At 47.5% G+C, this 22,548-nt stretch overlaps 1 protein-coding gene and 1 long non-coding RNA gene across 2 annotated transcripts in view; one reads left to right on the top strand and one right to left on the bottom strand.

Moving 5' to 3' along the window:
* The window catches only part of LOC129380519 (uncharacterized), a 105,683-nt gene that overhangs the window by 12,448 nt on the left and 70,687 nt on the right, over positions 1-22,548 (bottom strand). Inside the window, exon 2 of the long non-coding RNA XR_008608630.2 lies at positions 5,463-5,629. This is a non-coding gene — a long non-coding RNA (uncharacterized lncRNA). The remainder of the gene's footprint in view (positions 1-5,462; positions 5,630-22,548) is intronic.
* The window catches only part of LOC126544093 (uncharacterized), a 263,161-nt gene continuing 251,552 nt past the window's right edge, over positions 10,940-22,548 (top strand). The window contains exon 1 of the mRNA XM_050191303.2: positions 10,940-11,252. Coding sequence (XP_050047260.1) covers positions 11,233-11,252 — 20 coding nt within the window. The 5' untranslated portion in view covers positions 10,940-11,232. The remainder of the gene's footprint in view (positions 11,253-22,548) is intronic.

Here is a 22,548-nt window from a genome sequence, read left to right as displayed (position 1 = left end):
ATGTAACTACCCGATTCTTGGCCACTCCCCTAGAGTGGGTATGTGGCGCTAACGTCTTGGTTATAAATCTGCATCTACAACACCCTGACGCTCGACCTGAGCGGCCGCGGTATCGGCCATTCCCGAGATCCTGCGGCACCATGGCCGGTGGGCCTAAATAAACAGTGGACATGGCGGCTACCTCTTAATTCGCGCCGCCTACCAGAGCATCACTGATGTCCGGCAGTTTGGCCGAGGTGGGATAGTGCGCAGGTCGCCAGACCAGGCATGTGCAGCGGACCTGCTGAAGTGTTCACATATTTCACTCTAGCAGGCACGGCGACGCCACAAGCACAATCTTGACGATGCATTCAGCAAGCATCGCAACCCTGATGCTATCGCAATGCGAGATTTATCCGCAAGCAGCAGTAGGCGCGCCTACCCATGTTCTGTGCTCGCTCCTTTCGAATATGCCTGGCCTGCCGAAGTATAGCAGGAGCAGCTCTGCCATCTGGTTCCTTCAGCTCGAGAATCACTTCAACATGAACAACGTGAGTGGCCAACACTTGTGCTATCCCCCCGCAAGTCGCGAGCTGCCAGACGAGCTTCTTTTGGAACTCCGACTTTTACGAGGCCCGGACATCTACGAGAACGTGCTACAGGGCGTGATTTCGCACTACGGTATCACTGTGGCTGCGCCTCGCTCGCAACCTACACTGCCGGTGCTGCCATGGTACGTCTGTCCCGGATTTCGTGAACCCGACACTAACCCCGACGACACCATCTGAGCACTTTACCTGGATTCCTTTACCTGGACTTTACCACTGGACTTTATTTCAATCGCGCTTCGCACTAGGAGGGGGTGCCCGCACTAGGAGGAGGGTCCCGGTACTGGAGGAGACTATCGCCTCTAGTACCGGCGAAGAAGACGGATCGCGTGCGGGTAGCGCGAGAAAACACGCTGGCGCTCGACCTGAGCGGCCGCGGTATTGGCCGCTGCCGCGATCCATGGCTGGCCGGCCTAAATAAAGAGTGCTCACGGCGGCTATACCTCTTCGCGTCGCCTCCCACAGATATTTTAGCATAGATATTTGATGATCACAGCTGCATGCTTAACGTTACGAATTCATGCTGAGCTTTGAGACTCGCGCCCCACGGTCTTTAACGAAAAGTAGTGTGATCTGGCAACCTTGCACCAGTATCAAATCCACTTTGAAATGTGATTCAATGCGTTGCACTACGATTTATTTATTTATTTATTTATTTATTTATTTATTTATTTATTTATTTATTTGTACATACTGCAGCCCCATAGCATGGCTATTGCAGGAGTGGGTAAAAACAGTAGTGAACAAAAAAGTGAAACCAACAATGACTCTTACAACATTTGTACGGCAGCCAAAGGACTGGAAAATCGTTTTCATTGATTCTTAAAAGCAACGAAACAGCGAAATGCATACACATAAAGTATAAACTAAACCTAATTTAAGTAGTTGCACATTCTGGTTTTCATAGAGAGCACTTTCGAATTCGCTTATCGGGAGTGAACGAAGGCAGCCAGGTAAGGAATTGCATACTTCTATTGTGCGGGGAAAGAAGCTGTGCTTGAAAGTATTTGTACTGGCACAGAAAGGGTTAAGATTAAGCTCGTGGAAGTTATGAGCGCAAGAAGGCTTGGTGAGAGATATGCAAGCTGTGTTTGAAGTATGATAGGATTTGTTAATTATGTTGTGCAAAAATGTTAATGATTCCACATCACGACGTACTGAAAGTAATGTTAGTTTCAGCGTAGGGAGGGCAGACGAGGATGAAAAATAGCGGTCATACCGTTGAAAAATGAAATGGACGGCTTTCTTCTGAGCTGCTTCTAGTTTGATTATGTTGTTTTGGTTATGGGGTGACCAGACTGTTGCGGCATAATCGATAACGAGGCGAACAAGAGTTTCATACATTAAGAGTTTAGTTGCCTTCGGAGCCTTTTGCATAGCACGACGTAGGTAACCAAGTTGTTTTAGGGCCTTTCAACATGTTTGGTCGGTGTGTGTAGTCCATGAGAGATTGTGAGTAAATGTTACGCCAAGGTATTTGTATTGTAGAACTCTGGTTAAAGGTGACACATTCAAGGAATATGTGGCAATTACAGGTGTTGCTCTTTTCGTGAAGGACAAAACAACCGTTTTTTTAAAATTAATGTTCATTTTCCATTTTTCACACCAAGCACCGAAAGATACAAAGGAATCGTTCAGTCGCTTATAACTAGTCGCAGAGTCAATCACGTTGTATAAGACGCAATCGTCAGCACAAAGACGAATGCTGGAGGAAACATTTCTTGGGAGGTAAATGATATAAATTAAAAACAAGAAAGGACCCAGAACGGATCCTTGAGAAACCCCGGAGCCTACTTCAAGCATGGATGACCTTGCAGAGCTAAAGTCGACGTATTGGGACAGGTTAGAAAGGAAACTAGCAATCCAATCGACCAGACGGAATTTTTTTAGTATCGCATTTAATTTTTGCAAGAGGTGACAATGAAGTAATGAATCGAAAGCTTTAGAAAAATCAATGAAGATAGCGTCAATCTGTTTACCGAGATCCAATTGATAAGCAATGTCATGGGTGAAGTCTGTTAACTGCGTGATAGTACTGAAACCAAGTCTAAAGCCATGCTGAACATTAGTTAGAATGTTGTTCAACTCAAGAAAATATATTATGTGTTTGTAAAAAATATGTTCCAGCATTTTGCACAGTTGGGAAGTTAAATAAATTGGTCTGTAATTCGTTACGTCTGTCTTGTTACCTGTTTTATACAAGGGTATTACTCTTGCAAGTTTCCATGATGAAGGAACGATTCCTGTATCTAGAGACTTATTGAATATAATTTCAAGATAGCGTGATGTCCACTGTGAATAGTGAAGTAAAAGCGAATTCAGAATACCATCAGAGCTACTAGACGTTTTCGTGTCTAAATTTAAAATCAAATTAAGGATGCCATTAACATCAACTGCAATTTCGGAAGTAGAAAAATCTGTCATTATTAAAAGCAGGGTAGACATGAGAATCGTTTGCGTACACAGAATGGAAATATTCATTGAATGCATTGGAGATGAGTGCAGGATCGTTTACAATTTCAACATCGATAGTCAATGAAAATGAAGAATCAGTAGTAGGCATGACAGAACGCCAGAACTTCCGAGGATTATTTCTTAGCAATCCTGGCAGCTCGACATATAAAAAAAAATCTTTGGCCATATTAATTTTCAAATTTAGTTCTTCTTTGGCAGAGCTGAATCTAGCAATTGCATCTGGGTCATTACTGCGTTTTGAGCGTCTGTCTTCTAACGCGGCGTGATAATTGCGAAATTTCTCTAGTCATCCAAAGGATGGCACGATTTTTTTTCTTAGTTTTTAACGGAACAAAGCGTTGAATACACAGCTTTGTAATGTTTTAAAATTGGCGAACTAGTGTATTCACGTCACAATATTTACTGAGTGTGCAAAACGATTCGAAACGTTCTGATAAAACTTCCAGAATAGACGTGTCGTCAGAGCGATTAAAGTCGAAATAAGTATGAATTTCGGCACGCGGTTTACAGACTGTGCAGTTTAGCGATATAAACACTGCCTTGTGATCTGACATTCCGTCAGTAATTTCACACTCAGACAGCTTATCAACAAGCTCTGAGCTAATAAACACCAGGTCAAGAAGTGCGTTTTGTCATGTTGCGCCATCAACTACTTGTGTAAGCCCAAAAGATAAAGAAAAGTTAATTAGTTCGCTACCTAAAGAACTGCGATGCGATAGTGAGAGCCAGTGAATATCTGGTGTGTTAAAGTCTCCCATTAGAATTAAACTAGATGCATAAAAACTGTGTGTGTTGATATAATCAGCGAGAAGAAAAAGGTTATCGGGTGAGGAGGCAGGTGGATGGTACAAAACAGAGACTATGATTGCTTTTTTGCCTAGGTACAATTTACGCCAAATAGACTCAAGATGTGCTGGAGGATAGATAACCAAAAAATTTAAGTCAGATTTGAAAAAAAGGGGCGACATCGCCTCCCCTGCCAGTTTTGCGGTCTGACCGGACAGCTACATAGCCGGGTAGAGTGATTTCAGAATCATATATGTGATCGTGAAGCCAGGTTTCAGTGACACCAATGAAATGAGGTGAATAGGAGGTTACCAGGGAAAGAAACAGTGGGAACTTATTTACTAGACTTCTTGCATTCAAATTCAACAAAGTAAGCTTGTAAGAGGGGCGGATATGTCAATGTGAAGACGACGTAGCCGGGAGAGTGTTTGGCAAGCCTTCAGAAAGACTGGAATTGTTCACTACGGTGTTTGCAGCGAGACCTGAATCGTAAAGTAGGGCGTTAGCTGTATAATTCCGCTTATAGCGGACACCATTTATAAAAACGTGGTCATAACGTAACCTCACCACAGAGCCATGGTCACGAAAAGAAGAGGTTGCTGCCCATAGCTTTTTGCGAATGACACGTACATTAGCCGAGAAATCTTGAGTAATGTAAAATTTTGTTCCTGTGAGCTTTGAGAGAATTTTCATTATTTCTACTCTGTTCTTGAAGTCTAGTACTCATAATATAACTGGGCGCGATCTAACTTCACGTTTGGTGCCAATTCTATGACAGCGTTAGATGGGCGGGCATTCAATTTGAAGTTTCTCTGTGAGAAATTGGCGTACATTAGACAAAAGCGTGTGTGTGTTTTCAGCATTATGTTCACCAAGTCCGTGCAAAATTATATTGTTGCGTCTGGAGCAATTTTCAAGGTCATCATTCTTTTTGATTAGTTCCGAAACGGCCTGAGATAAAGAGCGTACATCAGAACCAGAATGATCAAACGAGACTCGAGGATCAGCGGTAGCTTTTTCGAGGGTGGCCACACGGGATTCCAGAGCGTCAAAACGCTTGTTAACAGTTTCCTGGAAAACCTTGATGTCAGCAATGTCACGAGCCATCACTTTCTGCCCAGCCAATAGTTCGGTCAGCATTCCGGAAATATTGTTGGATGGAGTCATTATCAGTTATATCAGGTTCAGATGAGCACGAAGTTTCGTCTGAATTGCTGGTGTTACGAGTCGTCTTACTCGTAGGACCGGGATTTAATTCTACATCACCGCTAAGGACAAGCCGATTTGCGCAGAACAGTGCATGCATAAAACAAGACAAAACGCTCTGTGGGCAAGAGAGCAGCAGCAAACAACGATCATCTGATCTCAAACAATGGGCGTGTTGAAAGTAACATACCTGCACGAAAAACAAGACGCGATTAAGCATCATGTCGGTGCTGCTGCGGCATCTATGGCTGCGGTCTTGCCCACTGACGAGGGAAGCGGGGTCCAGGACTTTTAAGCGTTGTGTCGATTACGTTACTGACCACGAGCATGCTCCTATTGGGCCATTCGATGACGTCACATATAAATTGGAACCATATGGCGCGACGATAGGACTACTATCGCACTCACCAAAGCTGTCACACGGGTAGGTAGGTGACAGTGCAGTTCGGACACAGACCATCATACGCGGGCACAGGCTGTAGCTTCGAATGCAGCGCATGGTCAACGGACGCATCCATTTCGAAGCACCTCGAGGAAAAGCCAGCGTTGAAGATTCCAGGTGAACAGCAAAGGAACTGCACAAAAAACAAGACGCGATTAAGCATCATGTCGGGGCTGCTGCGGTCTTGGTGTCACCAACTATGATGCACCAAGATTCAAAAATATGCAAATACCACGTAGCTGGACAGACCCAAGGTAATGTTGTTTGTTTGCCGTCGCTTGGAGATACTTAGAATATATTATGCATTCCGTCTAATTACATACGTAATTAGCTTCAATTAATTAATGAGATTCTCAAATATTATAATTAGATGAAAAGTGTGAATGGTAAAATTGTATAGAAACACGAAAAACTCCCAATACAGCTTTCTGTTGCTCAATACGTGCTACATAAAAATGGTTTTCGGAGCCTGAAAGAAGCCCGCGAATGCACGCAGAGTTGTTGCGCGACTGGCCGCTCGAGGAACATTGCGTGTTTTTTGCGGGCTTGTTTCCCACTCGGGAAAAACACTTTGGTGTAGCACGTATTAAGCAACAGAAAGCTGTATCGGGAGTTATTCATGTTGCTCGACAATTTTCCCATTGACACTTTTAATCTAATTATATTATTAATTAAGGCTAATTACGTATACAATGAAGCGCAATGCTAAAAAAAATAATCTGAGTATCTCCAAGCAACGGCAAAAAAAAAGCACCTTGGTTCTGTCGAACTACATGGCATTTGCATATTTTAAAATCTTGGTGCATGATAATTGGGACACCTGTATTTCGAACCCATTGCGCTTTCACGCAGCGAAAGGATGCCGTATTGTTACGTTGTTATCCGGAAAACAACGCATTAAAAACAATGTGGAACCATGTTCTCTATTTTATTAAGTACGCACTCTTTTGTAACCGTTTACTGATGCGTTAGCATTCTTGTAAGGTACTTCTTGCACTTTCCGTGGGCCGACTACCTATGGCTGTATTTATTATGTATGTTTGTATCTAACCGTTTTCCCACCTGCTTTAGGTCACTGGGTAGTCCGTGGTCGAATGGGTAACGCATCGGGCTGCTGTGCCGAGAAGGGAACAGGGTTCGAAACCAACCATGAGACCAACTTCGGTCACTGAGCATGTGGCAATGTGTACATACATGCCACTCTTCAACGAACCTCTTTCAAATGGGCCACTGTGGACGAGGGACTGGCCATAGGCACCGATGTTCGAAGGAACTCTTTGACGCTCGACTTGGGGCACTCGGTGTGCGCCACTCGGTCTGCCCTGGTCTCAAATGAACCTCTTTGATACCAAGTTCGGTTACCGAGTATGTGCCAGAAGGTGTGTGCCTCTATTCAATGAAAGTCGTTGACGCCGATTTAATTCGGTAACTAGGTGCGTGCCACTGGGAATGCGCCTGTCTACAAGGCCGAAAAAATGATCCCTTAAATTTCTCCGATGCTACGCAGAATCGCACCCACGTCACAAGGGTTCTGCAAGGCCAGCAACCCAACGCATAAGCAGGCTGCGCACAACTACACTTGCTATGTGCCGCCTTTCAAGGAACGGCTGTCCCGCCAACGTTTTAGCGAACTGCGCCGTAATATTATACGTCACTGTTTGTATATATATATATATATATATATATATATATATATATATATATATATATAGTCTTGGGCAGTATCGAAGATACACGTATATTAGACACTATCTTAGATACTCTTTGGGTGTCTTGCATCTGCCTCATGATACGTATGGCTAAACCTGTATCAGTATCTGTATTTCCGATACATGAAAAAATGTACCGTGTATCTTAAGATACACGATACTGGCTATCGCAACTTCACCGTGAGAAACTATGATCGTTGGCTGAATTCCGCGTCTTAAGCTGATACTGCTGCCACTAAGCCACCTGAATAAAACTAAAGGCAACGACATTCTTTTATCTTTCAGCCAGGGCCCTCCAGCGAGGGCAGACGATGAGGTTTATGCGTCCCCATTGGTGGAGCAGAGTCACGTGGTGGCGCTCGCGCCGTCTCGACAAAATCAAGCGCGCGAACGTCTGCAGCCGACGTTTTCTTTATTTTTTCTTTTTAATTGCATCGGTGCCCTAACACTTGCTCGTAGACACCGTACTGTGCTGCGTACACCAGTGCGTGCGGCGTCTTTCGCACAAGATATATGATGCCCGCTATAGTGTCGTTATCGAAGTTTCTCTTGCGTGGCGCTTTATTACGAAGTCTGAAGAATGCGAGAATGGGGCTGCCTTGCGTCTAGTGGCTTTGCCACATTTGCTGCTTCATTATATAGAACTACAATTTAAAAAATTGCTAATGTATCGCAGCATCTTAAGATACAAATGGAAAGTATCGTATCGGATACAATAATTGCGGTAGCATCTTATATCTGCATCTATAGTACTTGTTGCCCGAGTATCTTGTATCGTATCATAATAGAATTACAAAGTATCTTTGCCCAGGCCTGCCGGCGTGCCATGCATTTCGGACACGCGGTAGACGGCACTAGACGGCACCGAGTGTTCTTAGGGAAGCGTGAAAGAGCAATCCCGCTGCAGTGCACGCCTCATACACAACTCGTTTCGTTTCGACGGTGGCAATGCGTTGTGTCGCTATATTGATTCAATGCTAAACGCATTACCGCCGACGCGCGTACCCAGGATATTTTTTCGGGGGGGAGGGAGGGCAACCCAAGGTAACTTCTATGCAAATAAGGGGGGGGGGGTGTACGTTTACTAATACAAATGTGAATAATGTCCACCATTCGCCATAAAAACGCGTAAACCCACAAAAGTGAAATGAAATAAGGTGTATTTTACAGGTACGCCTGTGCGATACACCTCTCCTTTACTTGCTAACAAGCTACTACGTCAAATGGACTTGCGCAGGAAAGAAGCGCAGGAAGAACACTGCCAAGAACAAGTAAAGAAGCCAAAGTGTAAAATAAAGAGTACTTTAGTAGAATACAACTTAAAAAAGAAACCGCAGTTGGCAACAAATGCACACAAACCACGCGGAGTTGTGTTACTTCGTCAGCCACTCACAGAAGCAAACAAAATCGTCGTCATGCGGCCTTTTCAAAGTGGCGTCGTATTTGATTCCTCCGCAGCGTCTGCTGTTCCTGAAAAGTCTTTTCATCGGCGGAAGCAATGAGATGTGCAACAGACATGGGCAAAGTGTATGGAGTCTGAGCATTTCAGTCTTGAAAAGTCTGCGGTGCCGTTCGTGTCACTGCTGAACCCGCTTTACTCATGAAACTTCACTGCCAACTGAAGTGAAACTTGACAATAAATAGTTGTTATTTCAAGCATGTTATTTCATTTCAATGAAGAATTAGGCTTGGGCCATTCCACTATAGTAAGCGAGGGAAAAGGTACAAGATTACCCCTTAATATTTTCATTTTTGTGGTTACCGCCTTATTTGGGTAACAGGAAAAGTTTGAAGTACGAATGATTTGCAGCCTCGCGGAGGAACAGTGGCTGGCGGTTATGAGGGCATGGGCGGGGCTTCGCTGCAGACTTAACTTGCCTCCGACTGTAGTAGCGTTTTTGAATTAGCTCTGGAATATTTATAGAGAAATATATATTTGCGGAACAATCACAGTTCTTTTGGATCCCTCGTTTACTGCTCTACCAAGTGCCACAACCGACTCGTATTGTTATTTGGGAAGTTACGTAACGATGCGTGGCTGCCAGTCCCGTATAACCGCGCAGTGTGCAGGACGCTGCGATTCTAGACGTACTACGCCCACCCCGGAAGGTTAAGCACAGCAGAGAAGTGGCTACGTTAGGCTGCTCGAATGATAACTGTAGAAGCGTCACGCAGAACACATGGAACTGTTCTCCACTTCCTTTTTCTGTTCTACCTCCTTTTTAAATAAAAATTAGTTGATCCATAAATACTTTCATAAACAACAGTTAAATTTGCTAATTTTCGTTTTTGCTTCCTGTTTGGCTCTTGCCTTGGCTCTCTCCCTTAGTAGATCGCTTTATTTCTCAACTCTTTTTGATTCTTGTTTCCAGTTGGGAATTTTGCACGAAAAAAGCTCTACAATTAGGAAAAAACCAGACGAGTTAACGGGTGACAGACAAATTGCCTATGAGTTTAAGGGTTTGATGATGGACGCTGCCTCGCATTATCTTACTTTCCACCTTATCTAACCCATATCAGGGGTATCTGGTTCCGAGGATCTGTCAGCGCCACGGCGAGCCGTTACTCGAGGAAATAATGAAGCAAAAGGAAAAGTTAAACGGAATTGACGTTTTCTCTGGCCGCAACTCGTTCCACGTGCATGCAGACCAGGTGGCCACGAACCGAATCCCTTTCGTGGTCCCTGGATCAGTCTAAACAAAGAAGATTGAACTGACGAAGCAACAGCGATGCGCGTGACCGTCGAAAAGACGGTGACAACTGAATGCATCTCGAGTTACTCGTGTGGGCACCGAAACGATGAGTAAACTTGCCTTCACACTACAGGAGATGCCGATAACTACGACCATCCAAAAGGAGTGAGAAATGCAACAAAATGCTGACCGCCGAATAGCTGTCAAGTTTCAATATTGATGTGGCGGCGCTTTAGGAATGTGTGTGAGAAGTAGTGGCGTGGGCTGGGAGGGGGGGGGGATATGTGTCTTAATTTCGGGGGGGGGGGGGGGCCCGGGCCCCCCCTTGGGTACGTGCCTGACCGCCGACACCCATCGTGAAATGGGTTCTGCGGCAATTTTTTGTTTTGTACAAATAGATATTCTCCCGGCACCCCGTTGTGTGCACTAGGGATAGGTATAAAGCAACTAAAGTTATTAAGGCATTGAATTACACAACTTACTAGATCGATAGTTCCATTAAGCTAATAATAACTAAAGAGAGAAATGACACTACGCACAGTTGTAGCAAACAGCTTTTACATTTCTCAGAAAGCACGATGAACTGAACAGCTTCTCGGTGCTCTCTCCGAAGCTGACTGCTGAGCGACAACCGCCAATTCGAAGCGCGGTTGAATATAACAGTCGGAATGATGCAAAAAGGCTGTTAATATTGCTCGGCATACGTAATAAGCTTCTATTTACTTTGCCCACTGTCCCTGATATCACTCAGAAATCGGCGTTGGAGCAGCGATAACTCATTTCAAACTGGCCACGCGGAGCGGGGAGTGCGCGCCATAAAACCAACAAGTCCCGAGACGGCGTGCCTGTCGCCATGACGACTGTCATCGGGGGCAACGGAGCTGCCAACCGCCTGTTGCCCGGGTGACGTGCCAGCGGGAGAAAAAGATAATGAAAAAAAAAAAGAAGGAAAGGTCCCGGATGTTGGTCGCCATGACGACGACAACGCAGCCCTCCCAGGAGCAGACGATGCCCGTTCCTCTCCTCAGTCCGTCTGAGAATTTAGTCGGGTGCGGACGCCGCTCTCCCACGGCGGTTTCAGTGCTCGCGCTGTCTGCCCACACCCCTTTTGTTCGAGACAAAAGAAAAAACAAAGGAAGTGCGTGAGCGAGAGAAGAAGGCCCTGCCGCCCCTAGTTCGCCCCCCCTTTATTTTCCACCACGGCGACTATAATCGATTGCGAAGTTGTCTCCGGGTCTGGGTTATGCAGCGGGGCAGGTTGGCGCTGAGAGAGAGTGCCTCAGTGGCGAAGCGGTCCGCGGGTGCGCGGCGGCCGAGCACCCCGTCGCATCAACATGTCCGTCTCCTGCTCTGGGTAAGCCGAGAGCACCTTTCTGGCACATCGTTCACTGTCAGCCGCGGGCGACAAGGCTGCCACCTCTTGCGTTCCCCGCATGAGAAGCTGCCCCCTTCTCAAGCGGGAAAGGCACTTTCGCCGCCGACGCGGGTGCATGCGCGCGTTGCATGAACGGCGCGACTTTGCGTGAACGAAATCCCGCCGTGGCTCTGCTCGCTGGCACGTGTCCCAGGCGCGCACGAAACACGCAGCCGTTTAGTTCCGTCGCGAAAACACGGGCAGGCGCGGTCGTAAGCTGCCGTGATGGTCGCAACGAGAGATGCACATCACTTTCGTCGAACCTTTGTTCTACCGCACAACTTGGGTGTATTGCAGAAAACCCTGCTTTCCGAACGGGCCGCGTGCATCGGCGTTGCGCTCGAGAATGTTTTGAGCAACAGGAGACTGAACTGCGCACGCTGCACAAACGTGAGCGTGTCGAAACTGCGAATGTCACCGCTGTCCGAGGCGACCTATTTTATATTGTAATGCGCTAGAAAAGAACACCGCGCTCAAGGCTGCAGTTTTCTATTGTTATTGGGCGTGGGCTGTCGTCCTTTTCGTCCGTGCCGTTAAGACGCTCTCAGTTCAGGGCGCATGCATTTTAACCAGATAGTATCGCGGCAAACTCCTCCTTTCGCGAGGCGTCGTTCTAAGTGAAGTTAAGGTGAAAACTGCAGCACAGTTCAGTTCTTCGCTTGCCGCAGACGCCGGTGTCACGTTCGCCTCATCGTGCCCGTTGACGCTGTTAGCGTGAAATCAGCACAAGAGCCTCGTCTACACACGACTCGACAAAAGGCTCGGCCACTGCTTTCTTACTCAGGAAGGTAGGTTGTGAGAACCATGTTGTGAAGCGCTGCATGCATGGCGTCGTTCGTAGTGTCCTAGCGCTTGCTTCTTTTTCTTTGTTTCTTTTGCTTTCTTTAAGGAAACTTTCGTATGAATGGTTGGTGTATCCAAATATTTATGGTGTCCTGAGAATGACAAATTATATGATTATTTTAGTGCCAAAGATGGTGACCCTGGTTATGCAGTTGGTGTGCCACGATACAAACGTATGCGAGTGCCACACAGAACGCGTATGAGTGAACGCGACGTATTCGTTGTATACGCTACATCTTTGCATATTATTTTAGAGGAAACGCATGATAGGACATACCACATTTGTATGATAGCAACAGCCGGCAGTAACAAGTCACCATACTGCCACCAAAAAAATGTTTCTCAGTGTGAATAAGACGTGCGCACCTGATTGTATTTGAATGTATGCACAATGCCCACTTTCAACATTCAACGGCGGTTACCAACTTTTTCACTCTCGCGAGGCCGGAGCTCATTGCCAAGGCATGCCCGTACGTCCTAGACTGGGAAGAGCTCTCTTCTAATTCTGACGGGCAGCCCAACGCAATGGCCCGACGCTTCCAGCGCCCCTTTTCTCTCGATCACGTCCGCCTCTCGCGCAGCTGTGTTGTATAACGTCGAATGCACTGACCATCTGACGGGAGCAAGAAAAGGTGAAGAAAGCAATAAAAGCAAATTGTCGCCCTGCCACATAGGTCCCTGCCTTCACTACAAACTTCAGAGAGAATCCCCGCCCGAAAACACTTTTAAGTTGCAAGAAGATAAAGAGGGAAGCACCTGGAGGCCGGCTGAACTGTTGTGATGGGTGCAATTCGCCAACGTCGTCAAATTTAACGCGCTAAATCTGTGTCTGAAAGAGAAGGTGGAAAGTAGAGCGAAATGGACATCGAAACCAAGAAGGGTTGATACGGCAGGTCAGAGAGAGAAATCGGTGGTATAACTCGTGGCCGCGGTGTAAATGGGCCAAAAGCGAACGCGTGTCGCATCTTACGCCGCAGCCGGCTCGCGTTCGAGTGGTCTCTAATTGGATTAGACAACATGCCATCCGGTGGGCGCACGAAGCCGTCCAAGTGGTCGTTTCGCGCTGATCGGATTAACCTGGCGGCCTGCGCCGCGAGGTGCGCTCCTCCTCGCGCGCGCTTCGTCCGCGACGACGTTCCCTCCCGCAGCGCTGAGCCCCCGGGGTTCGAGGCGCATTGACGACGGCCGCGGATCGGCTTAGGTCTCCGCAACTGACGAGGCGGCTGCCGATGACGGCCTTGGGCGCTTGACGCCTTTTTCTCCTTCTTGTGGTCCCGACGCCGCCGCGTCGAGCGTTGTGCACGCATGCATGCGCGCGTGTACGCGCGTGCGTAAACGTGCTCAAACCCCAGACGCAAAATCCGCGCGCGCTAATGATATGCCATTCCAGCGGCATCTCGAAAGTTCCAAGGTCGACGCGCTTGTGCGTGATTCGCAAATTCAGCCGTGCGCGCGTTGCTTGTGTGCGTGTGTGTGCGCGCGCGCCCGGATCGCTGGCGTCCGGAGTAAATAAGAAAGGGATCTCGCCAAAATAGAACGCAGGGGAGGGTGCGATGAGTGAGGAAATAAATGAAATATATATATATATATATATATATATATATATATATATATATATATATATATATATATATATATAAATAAGAAATGCCCGCGAGGGAGAAAATAAAAGACGGCAACGAGCCGAAAAGTCTTGTCTGCGTGGGGTCATACGCGGCTGACACTCCGCGCGTTTCGGAGGGGTTGGTGCAAGTGCAAACCAAATGCAGATTTTTTTTTTTGTCATCACACAAACAGTCTGTTTCTTTCCTGAAATCACTTCGCATGCTCCACCCCGTTTTCGCCACGGTGGTTGCGTTCTCCAAAAAAGAAAATTAAAAGAACACCAAGAAAGAATCGAACAGAGTCATTCACACGAGGCCTTACAATGTCAAGTGGGCAATGACGCGTTGAAATAAGCTCTGTAATTGCAGCGGAACGTCGACTAAGATGACGCTAGAAAAGTATATGTTAGAGAAAAAAAAGAAACTTGCTGGAAATTCGCCGCACTTATTCCTCTGGAGAGATTAATTAGTATGGCCAAAGACGCACATTAATACCGTACATCGGTAAAAACGAATTGCACAAAGGGGCTTTTCAAAACAATGTTCTTCAAGAACAACCTCCTGTCCCCCTGTTTTTTTACCTCGTCTTTGTCGCAGTGCGCGAACACTGGGATAAAGGTACTGCCACGTATCGGACGTACGCGCGGTTTCGAACGGTTTCATCAAACCTTGCCATCCGGGTCAAGTTTGGTGTCCCTTTACTACCTCAAGGATTCCAGGCCGGACTCTGTGATACATCCCCAGAAAAATTAGAAATGCGGAAACTGCGAACAAAATGCGATGCTGTTGAGAACGTATGTATATATATCCTCCACGTTAAGTCCCCTCGAACTTAAGGCTGATGTGTTTGTGGTCGCGAAATTTTTCCGTACTTTCTACGTTCCTGAAAACTACTGCGGGCAAGTGTCGTAAAGACGGACAAAATATGATGCTGGTCATGCATTTATGCCCGCAGGCCGTCTGTACGTGTCAACTCGAACTTTTGTTACCAAGTGCTATAGATTCGAAGAGAGAGGATACGCGCACTTTTCTTCCTTAGTTGCATTCCTTTATATCACAGCGGCTATAGTTGCGAACGATTTTAATTCATTTTTTTATGCATGTTATTAGGTGCGATATCTTACAGTTGCCAGCTCGTTTGGGTTTGCTAACCTGTCGTAGCATAGGGAAAAGAAACGTCGACGCGCAGCGACTGCTGCGACGGATACGCGCTAGGTGACACTCAGTAGACGGAGACGAGACAAATGTTACGATAAATGGTACATCCGGCGGGTGCTGTGGATAAAATCTATCTAAACAGTTTTTTTTTTGTGACTGGTGGACTTTCCTGCCATTCTTCCAGCTGCGCTGGTGGCGAATGTATAGCGATTCATCACAGTGCGAGAAAGACGTTTTCCTTCTTCTTTTTTGTTTCTTTTTCTGACCTACAAATTCGCTTCGTACATCCCTTCGCGTAATTTTTTTCACCGAGCACGCCTCGAGATTAGAAGGACCCTGAACCTGTACGGTCAGAGGCGAGGCGCTGTAGCTCCGCATTAATTCAGCTTTGCGCGCTGCGAAGCCATTCGATTCGCGCCATGCAAGATGCGTTACTCCAGCGTGTACACTTTACGCTTCGCGGGACGCGTCACTCGGGCACCAGCGCGGATGGACGGCCGCAGCAGGTGGCGTCCTTCCCATACGCACGACCATAACGTTCGGTGTCACGAGAACCGCGCAGCGTCCCGAAAGCTGGAGCTTGCGTCAGCCACTCGGGGATCGACTTCACGGAAGCTGCCGCCCGTGGTAAGGCTTCGGTATTCGCTGGCGCTCAAGTGCCTCTCAGTCACGATTGTCGGCGGTGCGCGATAAGCGAGGCACCGACCAATAGCGAACCGCTCGTATACGTGCACGCGCACAGATTCGCGAATGCTACGTCGTAGCTTCGACAGCGCTGCGTGGTATTAGCCAGACGAAGCGGGCGTCCTGCCCGCGTCAAAATGACGAAGGGAGACCCCTCTCGACGTCGTCGTACAGCCGCCACTATACACTCCCCGCGCCACGGCTAAGAATTATTCCCTTGGGCGCCGCCACGCAGCCGTTCTCTTCTTTTTCTTTCGCGGGTAAACGGCGCTGCGGAAGCCGAGGAGGAGCGAAAACAGGCTCTCGCGTTTCATCGTCGTACGCTATAAACGCGGCGCGCCGGCCTCCGCAGACTCTCGAGAAAGGCTTAAACGGGGCCTCTCACTACGCCATGATTCCGCCAACTTTCGAGCGCGTCCTTCTGCGTAATGAGCCTCCCGCTATCGTTCCTACCCCCCCGTTTTCACCTGCTTCGCCAGAACAGCGGGCGCCGCGCAATGAAGCGCAAGAGCGTAATGCGACGCGGGTGAACGCTCTCTCTCGCAAACACACGCCCGCCCGCCGACGACTGATGGTCCTCGCGCACACACACTCGCGCGAGGGAGATCCGCTCAATTTCTTGCCCTGGACGGGTCCCTGTCTCCAGAGCGCGCGGCGAAACCATCGACGCCGCTTCCGGTCATCGGTGAGGCATCGTCGCGCCGCCTCCCTCCCTCCCTATACGGTCTCCCTCCTGCCCCATGCTTCCCTGTCTTCTTTTTCCTCGCCGCAAGTAGTGCAGTCCTCGCGATAAATTGGACGGAGGGAAAAAGAAGAGAGAGCCGTATCAATCCACCTTCTGAACTGCTGCCGTTAAACTGATCGTGTCACGCTACGAGTGCCACATTGCCTCTGTGCACGGCGGTGTATGCTCGACGTCACCCCGACAATGAAGCAGCGCTCTCGAGCACCGGCTGCCTGGGCGCTTAACCATTTGTCGCTCACTTCGTTAGCTGCAGGGTGAGAAACTCCCGAGTCAGCTAAGTGTCCACTGACATCAGAATGCAATTCCCCGGATAGACAGATGACGACACGCCAGTCGTGCGTGCGCAGACAGGAAATGCCCTGCAGACTTCCTCCGAAAAGAGGACCCCGTTATCGCGCTCGTTTCTCACCCGACACGTTTAGCGCTGGAAGGGGAAAAAAAAAAAGCGAGACCTCTCAGCTCTCGGTGGTTTAGGGACACTTGGCTGTGTCGCCACAGTAGCCAGAAATTTCCGTCATTACGCGGTTAAGAACAATAGAAACCGCTGTCGTGAATGATTTTTTAAACTTGCAATCCGTGAAACAAGTTGACATTTATAGGCGGGTTAAATTGAAACCACCTGCTTGCGCTTGGATCTTTTGAGAGAGAGGGAGGATTGAATGACCCGGTGTGCATACTATAAAGCGTGCAGATGCGTCGCGCGAAGAGAGGGTGGAGCGTGGCTACGTATACGTAAAGGAATAGAGCGCTCACTACGCTTTACTGAATAATGTATAAGTAAGAAAAAAGAAAGAAAGAATGACTCTGAGGACGTCCTCACGCGGCAATTTACCTGCACTTACTAAAGGAAAAAATAAAAATAAGGAACAACAAACCAAATAAAATCAAGGGAGGAAGAAGAAAGCGCTGCACAATGTTGTGACAACACAGATCACCAAAAAACACACGGACACCGAAGCACCGCTTGTGCCAGACACGGGGGCCCTGGCTATTAAATATACAATGCTAAAAAAATTCTGCGGTTTTACGTGCCAAAACCACGGTTTCATTATGAGGCAGGCCGTAGCGGGTGGACTCCGGATTAATTTTGACCACCTGGAGAACTTTAACATGCCCCCGATGCACGGGACACGGACGCTTTTGCATTTCGCCCCAACCAATATGCGGCCGCCGAGGAGCGGATCCGATCCCACGACCTCGTGCTTATAGCAGCGCAACACCATAGCCGCTAGGCCACCACAGCGGGTGAAAGTATTCAATGCCTGAAAAGGTACAAGACTTTTTCTTTGACGCTTCATATTCAACCTTGTCGTCGCAAGAACAGAATGAGGGAACAAACAAATGAACGAATGTTTCCTGTTGAAATGGACACCGCTGTTTTGTGCTTACGCCGATAGCAATTTGGAGCACATATTGCATGGGTGGGTGTTTCTAAGCGAGCGCTAGTTTTACGATTCCTAATAAGAATGAGCGCACCATTGAAAAATTACAGGAAAAGCTTACTAACTCGCAACAAGCTATCCATAGCTGCCAATTAAATAGTTGAGTAAATTTTAGTTAGCTGGTCGGTCAGTGTATCACGCGTTTCTTAACATTCTGTGTAATCTGGTAATGTGCCCCCCATAAAGATTGCTCACGCGGTGACTGGATTTGAGCAACTTTGCTGAAGCATACCACTCACGTCCCAGTGTAACGTCGTCTACGAGACTGGTAACTCTTAAATTGTTACGCCACCTTTTAGAACCATCAGCTTACTACTAAAATTAAGATATTGGCTGCGCGGCGGACGAAATAAGTCGTCACGTGCAACTGCAGTGGTCGCTTAAAACTGTGCTGACTGCGTGCAAATTTATTATTGCAGCTTGCTGCGGTATCCGGAGATCAAAATTTGATTAGCGTAATGTGAAAAAACAAAACAAAAACGAAGCAACACAAAACAACAAAAATTATGCTTGGCTCTGCTATCGCAAACACGAGAGACCAGCGGAGCTGGGGGAAGCCCAGCATAAGTTAGGCGAAGTGTGCGGTTTGGCATTACTTTACTGGCACACGCAACCCAGGATCTTCCAGCGTCTTCCGTTTGCTGGCGCTCAGAATTCCTTCTCAGAATTCTCAGTACTGCAAACAGCGCGTCGTGTGTGGTATATGCAAAAAACGGCGGGTATGAAAAAAAAAAAAACGTTACTCTTTTATTTTGTAGTTTTTTATGCAGTTACAATAATTTAAAACGTTCATATTTTTGTTTTGACTCGATTTATAGGCTAGAGATTGAGAAGAACAAATAATTTCAGTTTATTTCTTTCGACTGGTTTCTGTCACATAGAGCATTCACAGAAAATTTATTTTGCGGTACAGACAATTTCTGTAAATTTTCTTTAAATTGCCAGCTTTTTTTTTTTTTTTTTACAGTGCACGCTTTGTTCATACTTAAGGTATTCCTGCCTGGTGGCCTCTCTCCATGTGGCTGATTCGGTGACTCGTTTGTGACTGTTGTCACACATCAACCAACAGCGAATTCCTGCGTCTTCGCAACACTCTGTCGCCCCCCCCCCCCTTTTTTTTTTTTGGACACCTACACATTATGTGGCTCTAAAATGCTCCACTCGCCACTCCGTCGAATGTGCTTCGTTCGAAGCTATTCGTTTGTGCAGATCACTTACTGGAAGTCTCCAATCGACACAGATACAGTGAGGCGACAGAAGAAGCCACCCTGCGTTCCATTCTTCTTTTTTTCTTTTTTCGCCGCCTGTTACACTCGTCTGCACAGTCAGACAAACATGTTTTCGTGTGCGCTGAAGGAAAGCAGTCTTAGAATCCAACGCGCTAATCGAGGTGGGCCGCTGGTTTGCCTTTCGTTTCCCTTAATGCAGCCAGACTACTCTAACCAAGTCGGAATGGTCGCCAAGCTCGGAGCAAGTGCGTAATTGAAGTTGTCAGGGATGTGACACGTTGCCGGCTCGAAAGCCTTGAGATATAATAAAGCGAGAAAGGTGGCAAGTCGAGCTGGCGGCGCAATTTGCTTGCTCAATATATGAAGTATCTTAATTTGTTATATTCCGTTTAAAGGTTGTATTCGGTTAAACGGGATTATTAAGATGTGTTCTTTGATTTGTTTCTCATTAAGTGTATGCGTAGGAGACGGTGGCACCACGGCCGATGTCGACGAAATTCTTGTCCCCTGGCCATACAAAGAAACATTATCACATGTTAACTGAAAAAAATAAAATAAAATAAAGGTTTAGACGGTTGCCTAGTTTTTTAACGTAAGGCCAACACAGTACATTTTCTTCAAGCGCACCCGGAATAACTATACCTATATAACTATACCTATATACTGGGTAGTATAACTATACCTGGGTGCTCGATCTGTACGAGTTGCTCGCTGCTCGAAACGTGACTAAAGGAAGCTGCGCCTGACAAAAAGAATACTCGAAGCATGATGTCTAAAGTTGCGAAACAACGTACCTCTCTGACGCTTCGAGAGAACAGCAAAAAAAAAAAAAAAAAAAGTAACGTGCAGTCTTTACCACCTTCCACAGAGTGAATGAGAGAAACTTTATTTGAAAGCATCGCTCCCTTGGCCCGTAAGGAAAAAGAGGAAAGAACATCAAACGCTCTCCGAACTGCAGACAGCAGTACGTGCGCGCTCGAAAATGTTACGCGGTTTGCCGCACGCCCATTCTCTGCCTGGAATTTTATTCGTATTTCATAAATATACTTTTTTATTTGGCTCACGAAGCCGGCGCTAAAAGGTCTGACTTGCGAGAAAAATCGCCTCCATCTCAGAGCCTGTTGGCTTTGCGGTATAACCGCGCATCTCACGCGCAGGCATAAGAGGACGAAGAAAAGAAAAGCCTCTCTCTTTCTGTTATTTCCGATGAGCGAAAATGACGAAACGCGCCGTCGGGGCTGGCACCTGAAGGCGTGTGTCGGAGGCGGAAGGTGTTGAAAGCGAGGGTGGCCCACGCCAGCGACGTGACTTCTCGTCCCGACCGCGAACAGAACGGGCCGAGTCTCGGACGTGGAAATGAACAGCACACACAAAGAGGGCAACGGCAAAACCCACGGGGTGATAAGAGAAGACGTGGCGACGAAGAATGGGGGAGCAGCGGGCCCCGCGTCTGCAGCGCGCGGCCGGCGCGTCGCCGCCGCCCAGCCGCCCGTGGCCACGGCGCGTCCAGCGGGCAGCGGCGCCGTCTCGGGTGGTGGGAAAGGAGGAAGGGGGTCGAAGCGGCGATGAGGAAGAGGTAATAGAAAGAAACGCCGGGGGAAAGAAAAGAAAGATGGCGCTGGCCCCAGGGCTCGATTATAGGGCCCCGAGGCGGCTGGCACGCGGGGCTGAGTAGGTGCAAACTGCCGCCCACGTTCGAAGGGTTGGGTTTGCTGGTTGCGTTACGACGCTCTGTATGGAAGGTCGGACTCTTTGTCGATCAGCGCAGAAAAGGCAGCGCATTACGCGCCGGCACCTCACAGCCTCGTTTGCGCCGCCAAAAATCCTAACAACCGCGCGACGTGAGCTGTTGCGTTTCTTCTTCAGCGTGCAGGAGTTAGAAGTAGAACCTGTTTGCCCGATGATGATAGGTGTCCCGCCTGTGACGCGCGCGCGAGTAGGGATCCACGGACGAGTAAGTATAGAGCCAAATGAGAGTGCGTGATGGCCTGGAAACTCATACGAAAGAGCGTTTTCACATTGGCCGCCGCTCGAACGCCCGCCCCTCATGATAGTGATCGACGGTAATTATTAATACCTATTCCGTTTAATGTCCCCAATATGCATTGCTCTTACAAAGCATTTTACAGGCATTTGCATCTAAACAGATGGGCGTTTTCTTGCGTTCCGCCCCCATCGCAACGTGGCCAGGATTCGGGATTCGATCGGGTGACCTCGTGCTGAGAAACGCCGCAAACACCCAGACACCGTGGCACTCGTATAGATCGTAACTGGAGCTCTGCGGCACGCTTGTCCAACTACGCGAATTTCATATACTGCTGCCCTTGCACAACCGCTTGAAATGTAGGCATCAATGTATGCGCATACATTCAGGAGAAAGCGGGAAAAGGTAGCAAGAAACACAGAAATAAGTGAAAAAAAAAAAGCGACTGGCCCTGCTGTTTTTTTGCATCGAACATTTTCCCAGTTTTCTCCGAATGCTATACATAGATGTGCTATATGGACGTTGCTTCTTCTTCCTTGGCGTTTCATTCAAACTAAGAAAGAAAATAGCCATGTTCCGCACGACCGCTAGATTCCTGGCCCGTCCCCAACGACCCAAACAGAGCCAGGGGCAGTTAGCGCAGCATTTCGCGCAGCCAAAAAAAAAAAAAATCAATCGCTTCAGCGCCCGAAAAAAATACACGAATCCCTCCACACTCATGTGGTACTACGGAGCATTGTTCCAGGCGCGTTCGGAGTCCGAACCATAGGCGAATTAGGTGGCCCGAGTCTGTGCAGAAGTTCGCTACATCAGAGGAGTTGGAAACATGGCACACCCTTAGCGTATACAAGCAGAACTAAATTATACGACCGCTGTTATCGTGCGGCAGCCCAGTTAGCGCGTTGTATTCTCTCAACTGCACGGTCACCGCTGTTGCTCGAGTTGTTCGGCGACTTTCGCGAAATTTCCTTCGTTAAATGTGGTGTGCAGTGCTATACAAATTTGCGGCACTGACAACATCTTTCCTACTTCGCATGTATGCCTTTAAGCATATAGGGTGTCCCTGGTAACGTTAGCTAAGCTGTTCAACGAAAAGAAAGATTAAAGAAACACCAGAGCAAGATAAAATTTTAAGACCTACTGACCAACTCTGGGCTGTCCAGCAGGCCCACGATGCGGCCGAGAGGCTCGGCCTTCCGGTTCCCACGTGGGAGCGGCCCGCTTCGTCAAGACTCACGATCTGCAGGACTTCATTAAAGTTTTGCCACACCATACCATACTGGGTTCAGTCGTCAGACCTCTGACAGCTGAGCACCGTAGGTCTTATAACGATATCTTGCACCGCGTTTTTTTAAGCTTTCTTTTCTTTTCTTTGAACAGCTTGGCTTGCGATAACTGGGACATACGGTATATGTGCTCTAATTATTTAGTAGATAACCGAAATCTACAAGGTATATTTATTTAATCTTTTTAATATACTGTTATTCCCACTTCGGACTGTAACAGGAGTGGGTTTATGTACAAGAAGTACAAATTACAATCAATAA

The sequence above is a fragment of the Dermacentor andersoni genome, chromosome 1, assembly GCF_023375885.2.
Source record: "Dermacentor andersoni chromosome 1, qqDerAnde1_hic_scaffold, whole genome shotgun sequence".
Lineage (NCBI taxonomy): Eukaryota > Metazoa > Arthropoda > Arachnida > Ixodida > Ixodidae > Dermacentor > Dermacentor andersoni.
Note: the sequence above shows the minus strand (reverse complement) of the source record. Positions and strands in the feature narration are given on the sequence as shown.